The sequence below is a fragment of the Limanda limanda genome, chromosome 16, assembly GCF_963576545.1.
Source record: "Limanda limanda chromosome 16, fLimLim1.1, whole genome shotgun sequence".
Classification (NCBI taxonomy): Eukaryota; Metazoa; Chordata; class Actinopteri; order Pleuronectiformes; family Pleuronectidae; genus Limanda; species Limanda limanda.
Genome location: NC_083651.1, coordinates 18,936,519 through 18,959,953, shown reverse-complemented (window position 1 = coordinate 18,959,953; position 23,435 = coordinate 18,936,519). Strand labels below are relative to the sequence as shown.

The following is a 23,435-nucleotide window of genomic DNA, read 5'->3' as shown; positions in this document are numbered from 1 at the left end:
CTCAAAAACACACCTTTGCAGTGCTTTCAAACCTCGTGTGAACCCTCCCAAAAACAAAAGCGCTGTTAAGTGTGCTTACGGTTTGTTTTTCCTGCTGTTGCAATTTGACAACACCTGCGTGACAGACAGACAAGCAGATGACATACACACTGGAAATCGACATGAGCAATTCAACATTGCCATCAGTTAGGAAAGAGTCCCGGGAGCTTAGAAACATTTTGTGTGTGTGTGTGTGTGTGTGTGAGAGCAGCAAGTCAAGCGAGTCAACTTCTTGAAAATATATAGGACGATTCAAACTGGAGGGTGGAAGCGGCCACGAGACAAGTTCCGTCTTTTTTCTCGGTGGCTAGATCTGTTATCCGTGAAGCTTTGTGAGTGCATCTCCTCCATACTCTGCCGTCTCAGGTAACATAGGAATTGTGCTCCTGCCCTGTCAATCATACAAAATGGTGCAGTAGTAGGCAGGGCCTTGCCTGAGCTTTTCCACCGTCCCCGGCGGAGTCTCTCTATGACAACGACTGGCCGTTGAGGCACTCCCGCCGCCAGCACTGTGCCGGCTTCCACCAGTCTCCGTTGTGGCAGCGGCAGATGGTGCAGTCGTCCACCTTTACCTCAATTCCGGCTGGGATGATCGTGGTTCCGGCGAAGCAATTTGGACCTGCCGCATGGGAGGGGGGGGGGGGGGGGGGGGGAGAGACAGAAAAGAGCGAATGAGAAAGACAAGCAATGGACGTGGCTCTCCTGAGAGCTTCTCCTTCTGGAGGGGTGGTGGAGCGATGCAGAGAGCTGCAGGGAGTTTGGGGAGTCGGAGCAGACGTACAGATCTTTTCACGGGCATGCACCGATGGGCTTGTTTTTGCAACACTAAAGCGCTTTTGTTAGTCTCCCCTTCTCCCTCGACATAGAGCGCTTTGCATCCTAATGCACCACGAGCAGAGAAGCCTGCCAGGCGCTGGCTTGGCAGTACAGAGAGGCTGGAGTACAGAGAGAGAGGGAGGGAAGGAGGGAGGGAGAGAGAGAAAGCTGCTTTGAGAGGCAGCAGGGAGGATGGTGTTAATCACTTCAGTCGGTATGAAAGGGCCACAGAACTCCTTAGCCATTCCTTCCAGTTCCTTTCTCCCCACTCACTGTACTGGCTTCCAAAACAATAATAACGGATGAAATGTGACATCTGATTTACCCCGAAAACACTCCAGGATTTAGTCCCATCTGTCACTTTCTGTTGATCAGATGTCTTAAATTGAGAAATGGGTTTCATTGTGTAGCACTAGCAAACCTCACGTACCCGAGTGTTTGAGAATCTCAGCAGATCGAGAGACGCATTTGCCTGCATGGGTACATCTAAGCATCTGTACTTGAGGAAGCTAAAGAACGCTGTCACCTTTAAGAGAGACTTGTGTTTCCTGTTCCTCTGCCTCCTTAGACATAAGAGCCAGGAGGTGCAAGGAATTCGCCCCAGTTTTAATCATTTAAATGAAGCAATCAGCAACTCGATTGGTGTGACGGTGACTTTGGATCGCTCTCAGTAGTCTGCTGCCGCAATCGCTGCCAGATTCAAGACTCCTCTACGAGTACTCATAAAAAACTCATATGTCTCATAACTCTTGAAGACACAGTAGATTTCACGGCTAATATTCATCGACACCTTAGTGGCCCAGTGAATTTGATTTAGTGGGAGCTAACTTAATGCTAGCAATGTAAATGTGAGGCCGCGTGGTCAGTCAAGCCCAGAATGCAACTGGGGACACGGGCCAGCTGCGTGCACATCGGCTCAACCTCTCCACCTGGACACTATGCCGGCCTTTTTGATTAAAGACATTTTGACATGTCACAGTTGGTGAGGTCAGGGTGCAGTTAATAAAATGAACGTGATGATGCCTGAATTACATTTAGCTGTTTCAGTTTCAGGTATATTGTATATGCTGGTTCACTGACACTAAACTACATTACCATTTCCTTTTCTTGCTAAGCCATCACAATGTTTGCAGTGAAACTAGCCTTCAGACCTGCACTGAACTCTGGACAATTGTTTGGCGAGGCTGTATGTTAGAAAATTTGTTGCTTTGCACATTCTCCCGAGTTTTTCCTGAGTTTCTCCTGAGAATGTCCTTCTGAGCCTTATGAGACTGCAGCAAGAGAATTCCCACGAAAATTTCACAGTGAGCAAATGGGCAGGTTGATGATGTTTCTAACACACAAAGGAAGCAAAACTGAAAAAAGGAAGTCGCATACATTTCAATGATACTAAATATGTCATCTTGGAAAGACGAAGGGATTCGAGAGCTTTTGGTGATAACAGCCTATTTCTGTGATGCATTGTATACAAAAAAAGTGTGATTTTTATTGTAATACATTATGTCCTGCCTTTTGAATGCTCAACCCAAATACTGAGGAAATGTAATTGTGTTGTGAATGTGTCTGACCCAGACAATATCCTGCTGCGTTCTTCTTAAATGAAAGGCAAATTCTGGAGAACCTCCGGCCTTTTCTTAGAGATCATGACTGAAAACGGCTGAAGGTTCGGTGAACATTATGTTTTTTTACTGAATAAAGCACACCAAGTCAAAGTATGAGATGGGGCAGACCTTCTTTTACAATATATAAGCAATTAACTACTTTTATTTAACCTAATCAAGTGTTTCATAGCCTAAATATTGGCTAAAGGGTTTGACAATAAATCCCATTATTGCCAGAATGAAAAGAAAGTGCAGGAGTCTGTAATTATCAATGTGATCCTGGCAAAACAAGCTGCTGGCTATCTAGTATCTGGCTCTCTGGATTAGCCCCATGCTTTTTTCTGACCTGATAAAAACCCTTTTGATCTGGGCTTAGAGGAGACATTGAGAGCAATCTGAACTCTCATTGATCTGCCTTTGAACAGCTGGCACAGGTTACAGGACACACTCTGCAGAGGTTGATGAGGGCACACTGTGACTGCTGCTGCTGCCTCAACCAAGTGTGATTGTTTGTTGCCAAGATAGATTCCGAGCCACGAGGACAACACTTCCCGCTCCCTGTCTCCACTCAGGGGAAACGCGGTGACCTGTCCGAGCGAAGTGATCAATTCACGGTCAATAGAAGTTATTGAAGACTTGGGGGGGGGACTGTTTGTCCTGCGTCGAAACTGCCTCAGCACAAACTCCCCCTAACGACAGATGGATGAGTGAATGCGTATCGGGGCAAATTAAAGTCTATTTGGCTCAAATACAATTACTGCCTGAAGGTTTGACATTCTTTTCACCTGCCAAAAACCTGCAATTACCTAAACCTACAGCTCGTCCACAGAATGTCCGTTTGTAAATGTTACCAAGCTGTAACTATATTGTTCTTTCACTCGAGGACAGGTCTGTCACAATAATCACAGTGACAGCACTCAAGAGGTGGCAGATCTATAAATCGTTCTCTTCTGTGAAGACACCACCCATTTCCAGAGCACTAGTTTTTATCCTGTACACCATGAGAACTGGATGATTACATGTGTCCCCCAATGCATTTCCAGTATTTAACTCACGGCGTTGGTTAGAGCTGAATCAGTTGGATTCATTGAACATAAAGCTCGAAGAGATAAAGCAATTCTATTCATTCCATTGTGCTTCCTTCTGCTCTGTGACTGTTTTCAGGGAGAAACTCCAAGAAGCAGGCCGACTAAGCTACATGCGTATGTTGGTAAGCTCCGACAAGGAAGGAAGCTTCTCGGGTGATTCGCAATTTAAAATCAGATTTCTACAGGGTTACATTTTTGCTTTAAAAGGTATTTTAGATGATGATCTTGAATGAATGACCTGTCTTTGCCCAATTTTTACCAACAAACACATTTTAACAAATCAAAAAAATCCTGGATTCGTGGTAATGTGAGAAACATTCCCCTGTAACATTTCAATCAGTGGGAATTCAGATTTTTGTCTTGACATGTAAACAACCCACAGGCTTCTTCTTTAACAATCTCAGAAGGAGTGGGTTCAGTCTGACCTTTCACCTGCGCTGGAATGGTGCAGATGCAGTGTGGAGATACTACAGCTGCACATCCCACTCATTGGAGTTTGTCTGCAGATGCAAAGAGAAGCATCACGCGTGACACCCAGTAATCCGGCCGACATACACTATTATACAGATCGTGCTTCTTGGCCTCTGGAATTAGAACGTCAAATGCAACTTTATGAAATCCGAATCTCGAAATCTCACACTTGGGGTTTTGGACAAAAATGCTTCTCCACCATATGAACGTGTACCAAGAAAAAGCTTAGCTAGAAATGACATTTATAGTTTCATAAACTTATCATTATCTCTCGACAATATATATATTTTTTTTATGAATCAAAATGTGTCCAAGCAATGTGGTGGTTTTCATGTCAAGATAGAAAATCAAGCCCATCAATGTGTTGACCAGAGCTCTGAGAAATCTTGATATTCTACCAGATTTCTCACTGAATATCAGAGATAAAATCTGGATTTTACTGACTTCTAAGTCTTATTAACTGATCTACTGTTTTCGGGATTGCTCTTCAACTTTCTGACAGTTTAAGCTGTAACAAACACTGATTTGCAAACTTCTCAAAGATGTTGCCCACTCAAAAAAGTTACATTGAGCAAGAACAGGAATTTGGGTTGAGGATTGGGAGTGAAAGCTGCGCCATTCTCCCTATTCCAAGTCAGTGTATCATCGTAAAGCTGCTATTTTAAAATAAATTTTAATTCGTCCAATATTTGGTTTATGACCCATCAGCCTCAGGTTTTCTTTGTGCTTAGTTGGAATTGACAAACGTTGGACTCAAATCCAATCGGGCAGAATTGTTGGCATGGCTGAAGCTGCCTTTTAAAATAAGGAAAATTCTCCTGTGAAAATTTAAAACCTCATGTTCTGAATGAAAAGATAGCTTGTCAATAGCGTGTGGTGGAAAACTCCTGCTAACTGTGGGTATCGGTCTTTCTCGTTATCCTTCCCTGGTGGGAAGACGTATTCGGGGCACAAAACATATTGGCCTTTTCAAAGCGTTGTGCTAGTTTCACATGATTATTGGAGCCTGATGCTTGCAGCAGGTGCAGTAAAAGACAAATGTCGGATTGTCTCCCACTGATTGCATATCTAACCAGAGCCCATAAGTAAATGTCTTCCTTTCGCAGTCCCCGTCCCCCCCCGGCCAAAAAAATTTGACCTAAAGAGCATTCCTTCATCGTCCTCTCCACAAAGATCTCAGCCATCCACCCCCATAGAGACTTATCTGGCTGCCAGAGCCTGACCGGGCGCCCTTAGGGAGCCTGGAGACGGCAGGCCTACCCTGAAATGCCAAGGGTGTCAGTGTGTCCTGTCAGCCTGGATTAGCTCTCTCCTAGCAGCTTATGCAGCGGCCTTGTTAGTGTGGGTGTTTGTGTTTGTGTGTGTGTATTGGAATAAAGAAAGCAAGGGGGGATGAAAAGAAAATGAGAGGAGGTGTGAAAAAAACAAACCACTAGTAGGTTGTGGTGAAACGCCTCAAATTCCTGAATTTCTAAGTTCCTCTCTTCAACCGTTGCCAAAATAAATAGAAACATATTTCACCCAGTTTTCTTTTTTGCTTCTTTGAAAAGGGGATTCTCGTTCAGTTAACAGTTTCTCCAATTTTCAATCTGTCACAACATTATGAGAAGACTGAGAGCAGTGAAAAGGGGATTTAATCACAAATCTACATCTTGGTATATTGTATATTAAGTTGTCATTTGAGTTCAAGATAACTTCTTCTCAGGACTTTAATTATCTTAACTTTAGATGTGAGTGTAAAAAAATGACAAAATATGAGTCTGTATTTTCATCCCAGCTGCATCTGGCTGTTGATCATCCCGGCCAGGATCACATTGCAGACTAATGGTTGCTGTACTTTCCTCATAAAGCTCCATGTGTCCCCTTAGGATTGGTGCTGGCAAAGGCACGTCTCCCCCTCCGCCTTGTAAATAGCCAATGAACCATTGGAATCCCATAATTCTAGTTTAGCGATTGGCTGTGTGTGACAAGGGCACCAGGGCACTGGGAGATAAAAGGCTCTCTGAGGACCCATTAGTCCCTCCTACCATGCCTTTAATCAATGGGCTAATGTTTGCTCTGCTTACTGTGTCATTTATAATTAAAACTAGTACTGCTCATTAGTGTACAACGGGCCCAAGGTAATAATTTTAATTCATAAAACATCAATTACATCCTCATCCTCTAAAGGCGCGGCCATCAAATGGCGATAGCCCAGATAAACTCGCCATCATTGGTTTAATGAAAGTTTAATGACTTCTGAGGGGATGTGCGTTGAATTCCAGAGGAGGTGAAGAGTGTTTACCGTTTTTACAGATGGGGCAGCACTGCTCCGGCTCGTACACGGGGTTGACGCACTCCGGCACGGCGCAGTCCGACACCACGCAGTGCACCTCGTTATTTGGCTCGCAGCGGCACCACTCACAGGGTGACGGCTGTGGGCAGAGGGGGCGAGAGAAAACAGCGGTGCCAGGTTAGAAGGTTCAGAGTGAAATGCTCCACAGGACAAAGCTTACTAGTGGACAGTTGCAGAAACTGCCCGCTAACATATGCATATACTTGCTGACTTTTTCAAATTAAGATTACTTCTATTATTCGGACCTCCTACTGGTTAAACAAGCAAAGAAACAAGTTCATGAATTATTCACACAGCCAACAAACAGAGCCAGTAGCTGGCTTTGAATAAAATGACTAGAAACAACTATTAGGGAGTCTAGAAAGTGGTCTTCGTGATATTTAGTATGTTGCTGTGTTCGGCCGCGTTCTGCCTCAGGCGTTGGTTCAGAGGCTTAGCACCTCTGCAACATGTAAATCAGTGCGATGCAGCTCTCCTCCTCACTGCTGCTGCTGCTGCTGCTGCCTCTTTTCTTTACTCTATCATCACAAACTCTTCTGACCGGAAAATGAACCCAAATGCAATTACATGGAGTGGAAAAATACAAACCGTTTCCACGTCTTGAAAGGTCACCTGCTCATCATAATAGATTTTCTTTCTGCTCATCAGAGTTAACAGTCTTTTAAGGGGGGGGGGGCTCCCTACGCTAAGGCCAGTCGATCAGCGACCTGCTGCCAAACTGACCTCAAAAGGGTTCAAATGTTCCATCGTCAAACATGGATTTTATTTTTATTTTATTTTATTTGATAGATAGCTCAATTTATGTGAAGCACACCAACACATTTCAGCTGAGTCATGGTAAATATAATGAGTGGACCATTTGAAAGGTTGCAAAATTCAATATTCAATGCATATCATTATGATATTTATATTCTCTGCTCTATTTTATGTGTTGTGAGCAAATGTTTTGAAAATGACTTAAATGTCAGTGACTTGACTAATGTGCAGTAAAGTAAAGGTTACTTTTTTTTATTTATGTTTTTAGAAGTATGGTTTGGCCTTTTGAAAAATACAGTGAGAAGATTAACTCCCCGTGTGTGTAGCTGTTGCTTCTACACTTGTAAACTGTTTTGAGTGAAATAAAAGAGATTTAAATGTGCTGTAGGGCAGATTTTGATCATGCATCATCTTGTCTTTACGCTAAGCTAAGCTAACCAGCTGCAGGCTACGGCTACAAATATACCCTACACATTTGAAAGCTGTTTTAAAAGCAAAAAAGAAAGTAATCCTTTTCACGCCCAAAATGAGGAGCTATTCCTCTAAGCGCTAGTTATTGCACTTTGATTGAGTTATTCTGTTTTCCTCATCATGCCATCAACTATCCCAAATGCACATCTGAACAGGTTTACCATATATTTCCATTCACGAGTGACAAGCTGAGTTCAAGTTAAAAACAACAACAACACTGTTACTGCTCATGATCCGGTCGTTTGTAGAGATTAGTGAAAGAACTATGGGGTGCTTTAATGTGACTATTCAACCAGTTGGGCCAGGATTCATCAACTTGCACAAAAAGGGAAAGTCGGAATTTAAATATTAGAATTTACATTATAATTTATAGCAGTCTGGATGCACTGCAACCACAAAAATGGGTAAACATGAGTGCATGACCTATTTTGTGATTCTGACCACACTTCCTGCAGCTTGAGATCTCCAAAGCTCCTGTGAGAACCAGGTCAGGGAAAAACAATTCCATTATCTTTCCATGTGCTAGAAATGTTTAGAACATTAACTGTTTGATAGATTGCACTTAATCTGATATGCCAGACAACTGTCCAGTGGGATAAAAACAAAGCATTTTTTGAAAGGTCAACAAGAAGTTATCAGCGTATTTTGTTAAAGAGCAGGCCCCTTACAAGGAAATGAATCCGTGCAGGAAGAGGGACTGCGTCTGGGACTTCTGCTCTGATATATAAAAAGCTATGTTGTGTGCCTCCCCGCTTTTAAAGATTCACACTCTCAGTGATGTTAATGAAGATAGATTCCCTCTGCTTTTTCACCGTCTGCTGCATTTCTTTGGAGCTTTCTGAAGTAAAAACCCATCTCAAGGCTTTTCCTCCTCCGTTCGAAGATGCACTTAAAGGCTTTTAAGAAACACCCATATAGATGACATCTGAGCCTCCATAAATGAACCCTCCTCACATTAGAAATTCTTGTCAGAAGTTCTGCTCATATCTTACCCCACTCAAATAGGTGACACCAGGCTGCTGACGTAAACTAGAGGAATATGTATCAAACACCGCAATTCTCCACCCTCCTTTCAATTTGTGGGGCTCATTCAGAAATGTTGCGATTAAACCTAAAGTTTAGATCTCATATATATGGAAAATGGACTATGTTTTATTAAACGTACAGGGTTGGAGGGCTGGCTAGGTGGGACTCTGTCAGTGGTGGAGCATAAGGGGCTCCTTTTGACACGTTTTAACTAGTCTTAACCCTCATAGTTTTATGATTGTCTAAGTATTTCCTAAAGATATATTTGTCTTGGTCCCACGACCATTGATAACCTGCAGAGAAAACTCAGCTTTACATTAGTGAAAATGAGGGACCCTAACCTTTGGAGACAAACTGCACGGTATAAATGTTATTACCTCAAACACAAACAGCCGCAGAAACCCAGTTAATTTATGTTATGTATCAATATTTTTCATGAGGGAATTGATCCCCTGTCCACCACTTGCGTTTGAGCCTCAAGGTTCAAGTCACAAATACAAACAACAACAATGGAGGCTCGGTCTAATCCTATGGTCTAATCACAAGTTTGCAGCTTCTCTGGTATTTGACGGATTGTTGACTCTATCGCCACCTACTGGCCACACATGCTTGTTTTGAGCGCTTGTAGTTGTGTTTTTCTTCTTGCCTGACATGAAGATCTTTTGTAATACCAAGGCCGTGTGGAGATTTATTTATTTATTTATTTATTTTAATGAAGAGAAAAATATCTGTAAATAAAACATCCGCAGTGTAGACAGGGCCTCAAGCAACAGTTTTATGCAGTAATGAGATGTATACACTTATATGGAGGCTCCAACTCAATCAGTGTATTTACATGCAAACCAGCGAGAGAAATGCGGAAATCCCCAAATCTGTGTTTGGCCTCGTAAACACGATATCCAAATCTGGATAAACATCTCTTTTTGACTGAAAATCCGAGCTAGAGTTCTCCAACAGTAACTTCGATACCAGGACAGCTCATCCTCTCTCATGATCCCAGTGCAGCCAAAAACATCCTCAACTCATCTTATTTAGTTGTTATTCAGTGAAACACGAAAATATGATGATGAGCTAAATTGAAAGGGAAACTCTAGCACGGACGTCTGAATGCAAAGGAGGAATTGCCTGGCTCGTTCCTTCACTGCTGCTGATAAGATAAAGAAACTTAAACAAGAATGCGGCAGAGTCCTGGCAGACAGAAACCCAAAAAAACTGGGCTCGTTCTTGGATGTTGAAAGAGCTCAGTGTGTAGAGAAACAAGAGAGGCTGGATGTGGAGGAGTTTGACGGACCTGCATAATCTCAAGGTACAAATAACACTAGTTTTTGTATGTAAATGTTAAATCCACAGTATATTTAGAAGACAACCTTAAACCAGGGAAATCTCCCCGGTAGCATCATTCCAGCATTTATAACCAAGTCCAAAAAGTGAGATACATGCATCCAGTGTTTTGTGAAAGCTGCTTTTTCTTGGCATAAGGCAACAGGCCAACAACTTGTTTCCTTTCTCAACCGAGCCCGTAGTCAGCAGTAGATGTTAGTGGCATCAGGACGATTAGTTAAGTGGATGGTAAAGATCCAGCTAACACCAAGTCTGAATCATATTTGATCGACTGCCAAAAGTGCAGCGGGGAAATTAGTCTAACACATAAAAACGGGGACAATTAGACACAGTTAGTTTGGCACAGACACCGTTTCGCTTCTCCCCCATAAGGCATATTACTATCTTTATAAGCTAGAGAGGGAGATGATTAAAAATTATACAGGCAACTTTAAAGTGCAACATTGGTGAGGCATGACGTCGGCTAAACCTTCCATTTGTTTTTCTCAGCTTGGTCTCAAATAGACTCTGCTGGTGAATAAATTGGATTTAAACTCCACAGAAGAGTTTTAACACGTTGGGATTGAGTCGATTGCAGTTGATACTCAAAATAAACGTGAGGGAGAAACGACAATAACAGAACCTCAGTTTCTGTTTCTGTCTCACATTTATTTTTCATTATATAAGGATTGACAAGAAACAGCGGCAGCTGGTTTCCCGACAAGCTCAATGCAATATTGAAAGAGATCCAGCTGTGTTTCTTGATCTCACTGCTTCCACTTCATCCAGGTGGCTTCCACATACGAGGGGACAGGCTATGAGAGAACACTGGTGTTTATTCACATCACACGTTGGCCTTTAAAAGTAGCACATCTCCAAATCTGAGGTGGCATTTCTCTGTAGGTTAATCTGCCGCCGCGCCCGGTGGAGCAGGTAGAAGCTCGCCGCTGCACACGCCTCCTACGGAAGTATGTTCAAAATCTCAATGTGAAAAAGGAAAGGACTCCGTGTTCTTATGCGACATGGCGGCAACGTGTTCGTCAGCGCCCGGTGCTTCCAGCGCGTCCCCTTTGTGTGAGGTCTGCTGTGAAGGAGGATCAGTCCAGTCTCAAAAGAAAATGGAGCAGCAGCTTTGAATTTGGACGTGCCGCCAGATGTTTTGGTGAAGGAAAAAATCAAATCCTGTTGCCTCCCCCTCCCCTCCCGTCTTATCGGCGTGGCTTTCACAGTGAACCGGCCTGTCGTGCCTTTCATTCCCACCCTGAGACTAATGGGAGACGGGGCAGGGAAGCAATGAATAGTCAAATAACCTTCAGCTGGGGCAAATGGTAATGTAAAAAAGACCGGGGGGCTGGACAACAGGGTCACAGGAAACGCACCCATGCGGATAATAGGAGTGACGGGAATGGATTGACAGTCGAGCTGCATGCTGCTGTTCAAGTCAAGACAGTATTTTAACGGTGGGCAGGGAATTCAGAGAGAGAGAGAGGAGGTGAGACCAAGAGATGATCTGGATACTGAAAGCACCGATCATGTTCATACAGGGGGATTGAAAGTTCACGTTGTCTGCACATTGTTTTTTATAATTAGGACGCCGGATGCTTTTGCTAAACCGAAAAGAAGAAATCGATTTCTAGCAATCATTGCTGTCATACTGTACATGTCAACGCTGAAGTGCAGAGGCACTAATTACTGCTGTGTGCGATGTGGAGGCTGTGTGTGCACGTGCATTCTGCTTTAAATCGATTACTGGGATTGTGTGCAAGTGGGCTTCCATCACACATTCCTATAGCTAAGGTAAGCTAAGTGTGCTAAGGTGCTGAGGTACGGAAGCTCTGCAAAGACGTCTCTTGTATTGAGCTGACAATTAAAATTAAAAAAAAACTGCATTTTCTCTCATTTGTCTCAAAAAGAATCACTGAAAATCCCGCGTCCTTTAACTGCACTGCTAGTACCAGGGATTTAAAGGAAGGATACATAGGAATAAAGTTTTAGGGCCACATGGTTTAGCAATGACTTGCAAATTATTGATTTAACATAAGTTACTTCCAAACTGGGAAAGAGAATCTGATTGCTGAAATCTGTATGTACCTTTATCCCCCTTCCCCACACCCCCACTCTCAGCTCTGTATCCCTTCCCGAGGGGGGGGGGGGGCACGGACGGGATCGTTCACATTTGAGAGTTCACATCCCAGCCCTCGCCTGACGATCTGGGATCTGAACTCACCCTATAGCTCCTGGTTCTTGATTGCAGAGGCACACCGGCTGCCGTGTCGGGGGGGATGGTGCCTTCCTCATCTGATGGGGAACCCTGTCGGTGAAACACCTGCTAAGGTTGAGTGGCATGACTCTCTTACAGGGCAACAAAACAAAAAGATTGGAAAATACACCCACTGGTGGTGACGCTGCATCTGTAATGAATTGGTCCTGCACAGGTTAGATCCAGAGAACGATGAGCTGACATCGCACTGCAGTCAGCTGCTTTACATTTAAGGCCCATTACCACTTGAATGAGGGTGACGTCTACTCTGCTGACATGGGACTTCGTGAGTGACCTATTGCCATGACGGGATTTTTCAGCTGAATTAATTAAATATCCCAAGCATCCCAGACGCTCTCCCCCTTCACCGCATCTCTTTTGTTATCATTTCATTCAAGACGCTGCGTCTCTGCGCTTCTTCTCCATCATACGCGACCGAGGCTAAAAGCAAACGTGTGCACAAAGCGCCATGATTACAGCCAATGAAATGCCAACGAGGCCCACACCAAAGGTTAACCTGTCGGCTTCTCTAAACAGGCGTCTGTATCACAGCCTTTGATTTCCTTGGAAGACAGCGGGGTGCCACAGCTTTCATGTTCTTCGCCGAAGAGGCTCAACCTCCACCACACTGTATATGGACGGAGTTATTAGAGCTCCTCGTGCAGACGGTGATCATCCTGCACCAAAGATTCCCTCTGTCCTTATTTCTGTCATGACACCAAGATAATCAGTAAGAGCTAATTAATCTTTATTTTTCCACCCTTAAGTAAGAAGAAATGTCCTTCCCTCTCCAGGGCCCCTTCAAGGTTAGCATGAGGCTGAGGTCCACTATTGATGGACTTGATCTTGCACTAGCTGCATGGTGAATGCACACACAGCAGAACTGACCAAATCTGTGGCCGTGCATCTCAATGCAGGACTGAGTTTGATGCTGTTTAACATGCAACACCACCAATCAGGACAGATTCCTTGTGTAGGTGTTAAATACGCTGATCCCACATAACACAAACAGTACTTCACATTCATCCTAATGTACCAAATACATAACATCAGGCTGCAGCTATCAATTATTTTTCATTATACATTGTTTGAATAAATAAAATTAGTATTCATGCAAAACAAAGAAAGCAGCTATTTCTGACTGTTTGGAACCAGTTCTGCTTGATAATGTCAAATGATTAATTGCATATGTAAACTGTTAGTTCACTCTTCTATTAATTGACTAATCAACTAATTGACTAATTGGTTCAGCGCGAGTATAATTGCCTCTTGAGGCTTAATCATTGTTAATGTTAAAAAAAAAAAAAAAAATGTTGCAACTCTCCATCAGCACTCTATGGTTCTTTTGTTTTTAAACTGAATTCTCATTTCCACAGATAAACTGTAGCAGACTGGTTAATAATGATCTTTGCCTGCATCTCATTTGGCTCAACTCCCTGTGCCCCCCCCTGCCTGCTTCAATTTACCCCAGTGACATGACGTTCTAACATTCACAGGTGTGACATGTTTGCGCGTCTCCCGACAGAAGGCCTCTCCGTGAACTCATTATTCAAACAGAACAAACATATTATTAAATAACATGACATGCTGACATCCGCTGTTTCCTCACACTGACGACTCGCTTAATCCCGCTGTGGTGCACTCGGGATGTTTAAACCCAAAATGAAATGTACTCATGCCAGTCAAAACTGCAGTGAGAGCTCCAGGTTGTTGTGTTTATGAGTGTGTGTTGACAGTTTGTCTGGATTACAGTCAGATGATGATGTCGTTTGTTTAATAAGTTTGTAAACAGGCGGCATCTCCCTTCAGCGGAGGCAGCCCAGGTTCATGATCCCATTCCTTTATATTTTTAAATATTCATAATTATCAACTCAAAAGATGCACTAATCCAGATTTTCGGGAATAATGGTTTAAATCACTTATTATAGCATTTTAGCTCCATAGAATATGTCAGCATCTTTCAGCCAATTCTTTTGATTTTACAAGTAGCTGTAAGAAGCTACATGTTTGAACCAAAACAAAAAAAACAAGTGTACACTCCCTGTAAAGTTAGTGAACAGCTGGTGATCATAGTCAAGCATTTCAGGTTGGTGGAGACCAAACACGGAGCCAAAAGGAGAGAGAATATTGGACTTCACCCACATAAACAGCTAAAAACAAGAGTCCAAATGAGAGCTCATGTTGCTCTGGTTGCTGGATGTCTGAAGAGGTAACTGTTTGCTAACACATTTGCCATAATGACCTCGTAGGGTGATAATATGTCAGTGTTGAGTTTACAGCTTGTTCAGCTTGTTCAAGTTGCAGTGCTGTGAGTCAGACAGAATATAAAATGCCAATGTTTTAAAAGCTCAGACGAAGAGTTACTGACAAATAAATAATGTGCTCACAGGCTCATTGTTTGGGGTTTTGAACAATGATAAAACAATTAACAGTTAATTGCTATTTAATTGAATATGTGTGTTTTATGGGAACGTTTTGCAAAATTTGATGAGACAATTATAGGTTGAATCAAAAAAATAGATGTGGGCAGTTGCGAATGATGGCTTTACAGAATAACGTTATGTATCGGTTTGATTTGTTTCTTAATTAGTTTTATCCAGTATTTGTCAGTAACAAGTTATGTGCGATTTATCTGCTACTGACCTTGCTGTTATTCTTGGGGAATCTTTTGAAAGGTTAGTTTCACTAGTTCTTGTAGTTCTATCTCTACTTTAAAACAGCGACCAACAGTTGTTGCTTCCCTCATTGTCATCTGAGCAGATATTTGGTTAGAACAACAACGAAGCACACTGCTGTTCACTGACATATCAACATAAATATAATTGGGAGAACCCGTCGCTCACGAAGCTTCCACTGGTATTTGTTTCCAATATTTTACACCAGAACACTGCTGGAGAAAATCACTGGTGTTTGTCTAAAGATTGTCTTCCCACAGTGATCTGTTTCTGAATTCAGCCAAAGTAATAGTCCCTGCTGTCTGTTGTTTTGTATGTGCAACAGGGTTGTGTTATTTTCATCGTATAACGACTTGTGGCTGGTTGCTTGTCTCTCTTAGCAAACACTGGACCCACTTTATGTTCAGGTGTCCAATATCTGACCTCATGTCATATTAATGACATGTCATTTTAAGATCCAGACCATTAGTGAGGGCAACATATGAAAATCTGGGAAGTAAATCCTTACCAAGAAATTTCTTCACAATTGTGTTTAGGAAGGTGTGTAATATCATGTCTTAAAATGTTGAAATTCAACTCCCGTGGGAAACCTCCTAAAAAATTGCTCAAAGTTGGGGTACCTGTAACCGATTTTTGAAAAATCGAAAATGTTAAATTTGGCTTTAAGTAACTTGCGAGGGGTCAAACTAGGGTTTTTTTCATGATACTGAGTTGATTGCAAGCATTAGTTTTTCACCAAAACCATTCCTTAGTGCAAAAACAGCCACCCCCACTTTTCCCACTCACTGCATTTTCAGCCATTATTCACGATTAAAGGGTTCCAAACCCCCCGCCTCCCCAAAAACAATAAAAAATAAAAATAACCCAGTTAACACCATGAAAAATTCTATCTTTTTTCTATTTGTCTAAAGCAGAGGTCTTCAACAGGGGGTCCGCGGAGGTACTGCAGGGGGGTCGCGAAATCTTTGGTTGATTAGACAATTTTTAAAAAAATTAATAATTTTTTTTTTTTTTTCACGAATTTAAATGTCTTTCAATACACATTAACATGCATCGAACATAATGTGAGGCTGATTTGACCCTCTGCCTAACAACCTCCATCCATCCAAGATTAGGTAAGTTGTTTGCTACCCATCAGGGTCCGATATCTCACTAATGTGGGAGTATGTGTGCCATGGACAGATAGCTTGAGGATTCACTGTCTCTTCTACATGTATGTTAAAAATAAAAACATGAATCTGTGAATTACTTGAATAGCTCAGTGTTGTATGCAAGATGTACAGTGGGAACGGAAAGTATTCAGACCCCTTTAAATATTTCACTCTTTGTGTCATTGCAGCAATTTGCAAAAATCAAAAAAGTTCATTTTATTTCTCATTAATGTACACTCAGCACCCCATCTTGACTGAAAAAAAACCAGAAAAGTAGAAATTTTTGCTAATTTATTAAAAAAGAAAAACTGAAATATCACATGGTCATAAGTATTCAGACCCTTTGCTTTGACACTCATATTTAACTCACATGCTGTCCATTTCATCTGATCCTCCTTGAGATGGTTCTACTCCTTCATTGGAGTCCAGCTGGGTTTAATTAAACTGATTGGACTTAATTAGGAAAGGCACACACCTGTCTATATAAGACCTTACAGCTCACAGTGCATGTCAGAGCAAATGAGAATCATGAGGTCGAAGGAACTGCCCAAAGAGACAGACAGAATTGTGGCAAGGCACAAATCTGGCCAAGGTTACAAAATAATTTCTGCAGCACTCAAGGTTCCTAAGAGTACAGTCCTTACATAATCCTTAAATGGAAGAAGTTTGGGACGACCAGAACTCTTCCTAGGCATGGCTGTCCAGCCAAACTGAGCAATCGTGGGAGAAGAGCCTTGGTGAGAGCGGTAAAGAAGAACCCAAAGATCACTGTGGCTGAGCTCCAGAGATGCAATAGGGAGATGGGAGAAAGTTCCACAAAGTCAACTATCACTGCAGTCCTTCACCAGTCGGGGCTTTATGGCAGAGTGGCCCGACAGAAGCCTCTCCTCAGTGCAAGACATATGAAAGCCCGCATAGAGTTTGCCAAAAAACACATGAAGTTCTCCCAGATTATGAGAAATAAGATTCTCTGGTCTGATGAGACCAAGTATGAACTTGTTGGCGTTAATTCTAAGCGGTATGTGTGGAGAAAACCAGGCACTGCTCATCACCTGCCCAATACAATCCCAACAGTGAAACATGGTGGTGGCAGCATCATGCTATGGGGGTGTTTTTCAGCTGCAGGGACAGGACGACTGGTTGCAATTGAAGGAAAGATGAATGAGGCCAAGTACAGAGATATCCTAGAAAAAAACCTCCTCCAGAGTGCTCTGGCCCTCAGACTGGGCCGAAGGTTCACCTCCCAACAAGGCAATGACCCTAAGCAGACAGCTAAAATAACAAAGGGTGGCTTCGGAACAACTCTGTGACCATTCTTGACTGGCCCAGCCAGAGCCCTGACCTAAACCCAATTGAGCATCTCTGGAGAGACCTGAAAATAGCTGTCCACCAACGTTCACCATCCAACCTGACGGAACTGGAGAGGATCTGCAACGAAGATTGGCCCCCCACTGTATGTTTATAAATGGCAGTGGCATGGCCACCCTGTACCTTGCACAGGTTAAAATTAAAAACATGAATATATGTTCCTGTGTATTATTTGAATAGCTTAGTATTGAATGCACAATATCAGGGTAGTTATGTTTATACATGGCACTAGGCCCAATTTAATATAAAACACAATTTTATACAATATATATAGTAGGGGGTCCCTGCTCCATCTCTCCATCTGTTTGGGGGTCCTTGGCCTGAAAAACGTTAAAGACCCCTGGTCTAAAGCAATAGCCTTATGGAAAGGTAATAATTGTCAGGGCAGCATCAGTTTTTCACCAAAACTGCTCCCTTGTGGAAAAACAGACATTTGAATTTTTAAAAGTAGCGTTATTCGTTTATTTCAGTATCTTGCAGAGTGCTGTGCAGCTGCACCCTCTGTTGGAGACAGGGTTAGGGTTAGGTTAGGGTTAGGGTTAAAACTTTTAAAGGTTTCCTTGTAAGCAGGCAAAGTTTCGAGTTGCTTCATGAGTTGACAGTACAGCCGTGCCCCCTTGGCGTATTGGTGATGCCCCGCAGCTGCAAAGATGTCTAGCATCCTGGTGCCCATTGTGGTCTGCAAGCCACTGCAAGAAGTGAAGATTCTTCCATTCACCAACAGAAAACAGACTGGAATAAACACCATCACATTTCTTCCCATCGCTGAGCTCTCCTCCTTTGTAACACAAGACCAGCCACTCCTCACTCCGGGCGATACACTCTGGGCAGCAGGGTGGGTGATCAAAGCACAGGATCCTGATTTATCACAGTCCAACTGGAATGGCTGGATGAAACGTATCCATGCAGATGATGCCAAGCAGAGCACGCTGATCAACTTCCTCCCAGTCATCGAAGGTGACCCTAATGACCACAACACCATCTTCACCGCTCTCAAAGAGTGCATGCGGCTCTCTGAAGACAAAGTCACTATAGTGACGTTCAATCTCCTAATCTGGCTCAAAGCTGTGGACATCATAAACCAGGCAAATCTACCCATCATTCCACGGTTGGGTGGATTTCACCTGCTGAAGTCCTAACTTGGATCCTTGGGTAATATCATGGAGGATTCTGGACTACTAGAGCTGATCCAGCTGATCTATCCAGGGAGTACGACAGCCAACCACATCCTGGATGGAGGATGTTTTGACAAGGCAATCCGTGCTCACCTCCTAATTGATGCAGCCATCTATCAGCACATCATGAAACATGCCTTCACTGAGGAGGAGCTTGGTGAAATGAGGACCTTGATGGAGAAGGTAGCTGATGGGAAAATGGGAGCCAGACACACAGATCCAGTTGTTATAGTGTTTGAACAGGGGTTTGAAGAAATCTTTAAAAGACTTGCCGAAGGAGGAAGAACGCCTGCACTCTGGGTGCAGTACCACTACATGGTAGATGTAATCAAGATCTTCATCAGAACTGAATGGCTTGCAGACCACAATGGGCACCTGTCCTGCATTGTCACCAGGATGCTAGACATCTTTGCAGCTGCGGGGCATCACCAATACGCCAAGGGGGCACGGCTGTACTGTCAACTCATGAAGCAACTCGAAACTTTGCCTGCTTACAAGGAAACCTTTAAAAGTTTTAACCCTAACCCTAACCTAACCCTGTCTCCAACAGAGGGTGCAGCTGCACAGCACTCTCTCCTTGCATATATACAAACCCGGGACTGGATCCTTCTTAAGAGCATGTCTTTGGACCCTAGTGACTACGGGTGGACACTTGGTGTTCAGGGATATGAGCCAGTTCCAACACTAGACCCCCTGCAATTGCAATGGAGATTGCAGCGACCGCCGGTGCAGCTGCAAAAAGAATGGTGTCAAGTGTATCTCGGCATGTGGAGTTTGCAAAGGCATTACGTGCAAGAATTGTGTTCATGATGATGTTCAGTTTGGAGAAGACTCAGACATTGACACATGAAGCGTGTGGCAGAGTGGATCAGTATTATGCAAGATACTGAAATAAACGAATAACGCTACTTTTCAAATTCAAATGTCTGTTTTTCCACTAAGGAGCAGTTTTGGTGAAAAACTAATGCTGCCCTGACAATTATTACCTTTCCATGAGGCTATTGCATTAGACAAATACAAAAAAGATAGAATTTTTCATGGTGTTAACTGAGATATTTTTTATTTTTTATTGTTTTTGGGGAGGCGGGGGGGGGTTTGGAACCCTTTATTCATGAATAATGGCTGAAAATGCAGTGAGTGGGAAAAGTGGGGGTGGCTGTTTTTGCACTAAGGAGTGGTTTTGGTGAAAAACTAATGCTTGCAATCAACTCAGAATCATGAAAAAACCCTAGTTTGACCCCTCACAAGTTACTTAAAGCCAAATTTAACATTTTCGATTTTTCAAAAATCGGTTACAGGTACCCCTACTTTGAGCAATTTTTTAGGAGGTTTCCCACGGGAGTTGAATTTCAACATTTTAAGACATGATATTACACACCTTCCTAAACACAATTGTGAAGAAATTTCTTGGTAAGGATTTACTTCCCAGATTGGTCAAATATCTGCTAAAATGCCCTTACTACATAGATACATTCAATCTTGTAACTGAAACTAAAATAATATAATGTTATTAAGTTTGCCATTGTATTTTATGCATTTGGGTAAAACAGTTCCAATACTACTCCCAACCAGTTATTGATGTGCTTGCAGAGATGCGAACACTGTAAACCGCAGAGCTATACCGTTGTTTAGGCCGCATGATGTCATTTGATATTTCAATCACTTCCAGCCCCAATCCACTTGTGGGGAATTTGAATGAGGTTCCCTCACAGGCAGCAGCAGTTTAAACACAGACTGTAGTTGTCATGCTTGTAGTGTCATTTTTAATCAGGCAGCACTGTCAGGCTCCGTAACAGCCGCCGAGACACTGGTCTGATGTGTAGGAACAGTGCAGGAGACACGGAGGGGGGGGGGGGGTCTGCAGCAATGATTGAGTGTTCACACGTTAGGTCCAGTGTGTCAGATTTAGGTCAAAGGGATCTATTGGCAGAAATTGAATACAAAATAATTCTAGAGATGTTTTCACTAGTGTGTTTCATCTAAATTGTATGAATTGTTGTTTTCTTCACCCTAGAATGGACCCTTTATATTTAAATACTTTATATTTACATCAGGAGTGGGTCCTGTCTACGGAGGCCAACATGTCGACCAAACTGGAAAAACTAAACAGCTTTTGAATTATTATGACAACTGAAGGCTTCCACAGGTTCTCTGATATGTTTGGAAGGGGAGGGAGACCTGAGGGGTGTCCAGCTGCAACATGCAGCTTCACCACTAGATGTTACTGAATCTGACACACTGAGCCTTTAAATCATTTAAACACTGTTGTGTTTTGGTTTGGTCCGGTTGTGCTGGGGGAATGTTCGGTTGATGGTGTTGAGAGTTGAAGGGGGGGGTGCTTATTCTGGGACGCAGCCATCTTTTTACGCCCTTGGCTAATAAACACATTTTCATGATGCTTTTGCTGTAGATTGCCAAGAACCAATATGAACTCACACGAAAAATCCTCCCCACTGCTGGTCAGTGCTACTGCAGAGCTGTTTGCAATTGTTGAACAGCACTTCACAAAGATGAGGGAAAGCAGTGAATGTGTTTGATTGACTTCAATATTTTAACCTTTAAGGCATATAGGGATGCACATTTTCATCTGCGTCACTTGACAGGACTCATATTCAACATGATTGATTATGAACAGACAAACTAAGATGGCTGCTGCCGTGGCATCCAGACTTAAATCAGACTGAGTCATTGTTTGTGACTAACTGAATCCACCTGGCAAAATTAAACCAGCTGATTAGCATCAGATAAACTGCAAATGAGTTCAAATGATCTGAACTATTTTATTGCCACTGCATCATGAAACATTATAACTGTGAGACAATTCATATTGTAAACGTTGATGGCACAAACGCAGTTTACCATGACTTGTGTTTTTCTAAGTTCAAACTCAACCAGTTGCTTTAAAGGGATAGTTCACCCAAAAATGAAAATTAACACATTATCTACTCACCACTCTGCCAATGGAGGGGTGGGCGAAGGGTTTGAGTCATTTACACCATGTTTTTAGCCTGAATGTCTTCAGATATCCTCGTCTGGGGTTACGTGTAGATCAAAGCGGATATTAAGGCTAAAAACATGGTTTACATGACGTCGTTTTGAGTCTAATTTGAATGTCGGGGCCCACACACACTTGGATGACACCAGAGGAGCTGTATGGAGGCATGTTTGCTTTTTTCTGTATGTTTTGTTACGTTTGAAGAGGTGGTCACCATTTATTTCCATTGTATTGGATTTGTCTGTAACACTGTTTACCTCTGGAACTCTAAAAGTGTTTTATAGAATCAAAAAACTTCACCCACCCCTCCATCGTCATAGTGGTGAGTAGATAGTGAGTGAATTTCCATTTTGGAGTGAACTCTTCCTTTAATGGACAAACGTAGGTTATTAAACGAATCATCGATCAAGTCAGAACTTACCTTGAATTCCTCCAGGATCTTGTACGTTTTCCCCCGGTATTCGCAAAAGTTTTTAACCTCCTTGCACTCGGGGCAGCAGCCGTTGTGCTCCACTTTGGTGCACTTGGGGTGCAGTTTGGGGCACTCGGGCTGGTCGCACACCGGGCCGTCCTCCGTGCACACGCACGGACAGTTCGAGTGTCCCGGGTAGAAGCGCTCCGCGAGCTTGTAGACGAAGCCACTGTCGTCCACGCATCCTTTCCCCCGGTAGTCGTCGAAGACCATGTTGTCGCCGTTGGTCCGCTCCACTTCGTCCGCGGTGTAATCCTCGGGGTTCCCCACCGAGGCCGGAGACGCGGCTCCCAGGGCCAGCAGGAGGACGAGGGCGGACGGGAGGAGAGGGCCCATCCTTCGCCGCGGCATCGGTATCCACATTCAGCTAAGACGGTGTGGATGTCATCCCTATGCTCCGGGTATCCTCTCCGTGTCCGTCCTGCGACCCGTCATCGTCATCAGCATCATCACCGGAGGAAACGTGCTGCAGTGGGGCAGAATGAGAGGAGATGTGATGGACGGTGGTTCTGCTGCTCACCAACTATCACACCTCACCTTCCCAGTACTTTCCCCTCTTTGCTTTTGCCCTTATGTTATTTACTGCTTGCTATACTGATGCAGGCGAGGAGACACATGGGAATGCAGCTCGTTCAACAGGCTCATGTCTACACTCTAGAAAGAAAATGAATCATTTTTAACACAACAAACACGAGTGAGTGAGTGTGTGTGTGTCTGTGTTTGGGTGCTCAGAATTATCACCTTCCTGCAAAGTCTCAGCAATAGCAACACATGCAAATGTTAAATCATCCATTATCTGATGGTTGGGGGGGTGGAATGCATATTAATATTCGTAGTATTCTTCCCCAACTGCATTCAAACCAAATCAGCTTTGCACAATTTCAAACTCGGAGACAACAGGTCGCTTTAAGTCCGCATCAGATTCCCTCCACGGCAGCAATTATAAAACAACCGCTGCTTCAACAGTAACCTGCGTTTTACTAAATCAGCCACGTTGCATGCAAATGGATCGAATCCCTGTTTAATGCGCAATGATTCCACCCAAAATGCATTACCCTCTTCGAAACAAAAATCCACACATTTAAATAGTCCTGCACGGGGATAAAGACGTACACGTATTTGGTCTCTAAGTGCTGCATTCGCGTATTGACACATCAGCTGAAATACCTGTGACAAGCAGACGGGTGTAAATCAAGCGACAGGACAAACTCACCGCGTTGAAATTGCTTGATATCCACTCAGTGCGAAGCCTCCCAGTCCTGCACACACAGGGCTACGGAGCAGATTACAGACAGTCGTCGGGCTTTTTGGAAAACTTCACTTTATCCACAGGGTAAATTCACCACGGGCTCCACAAGAAGAAAAGAAAAAAAGGCTGCTATAATCCTCCACCCCCACCTCCTTCGGTCGTGGTGC

At 43.2% G+C, this 23,435-nt stretch overlaps 1 protein-coding gene across 2 annotated transcripts; it reads right to left on the bottom strand.

Moving 5' to 3' along the window:
• Positions 1-506: 506 nt before the first annotated feature.
• On the bottom strand, positions 507-22,382 carry vwc2l (von Willebrand factor C domain containing 2 like). Of its 2 annotated transcripts, XM_061089285.1 has the most exons (4): positions 21,969-22,355; positions 12,151-12,234; positions 6,300-6,429; positions 507-658 (listed from the first exon to the last, which is right to left on the bottom strand). In XM_061089285.1, the coding sequence occupies exons 1-4, from the start codon at positions 22,353-22,355 to the stop codon at positions 507-509; spliced, it is 753 nt and encodes a 250-aa protein (XP_060945268.1). The 2 variants fall into 2 exon arrangements, with proteins under 2 accessions (XP_060945268.1, XP_060945269.1); XM_061089286.1 differs by lacking the exon at positions 12,151-12,234 and having other exon boundaries at positions 21,969-22,382.
• Positions 22,383-23,435: the final 1,053 nt, after the last annotated feature.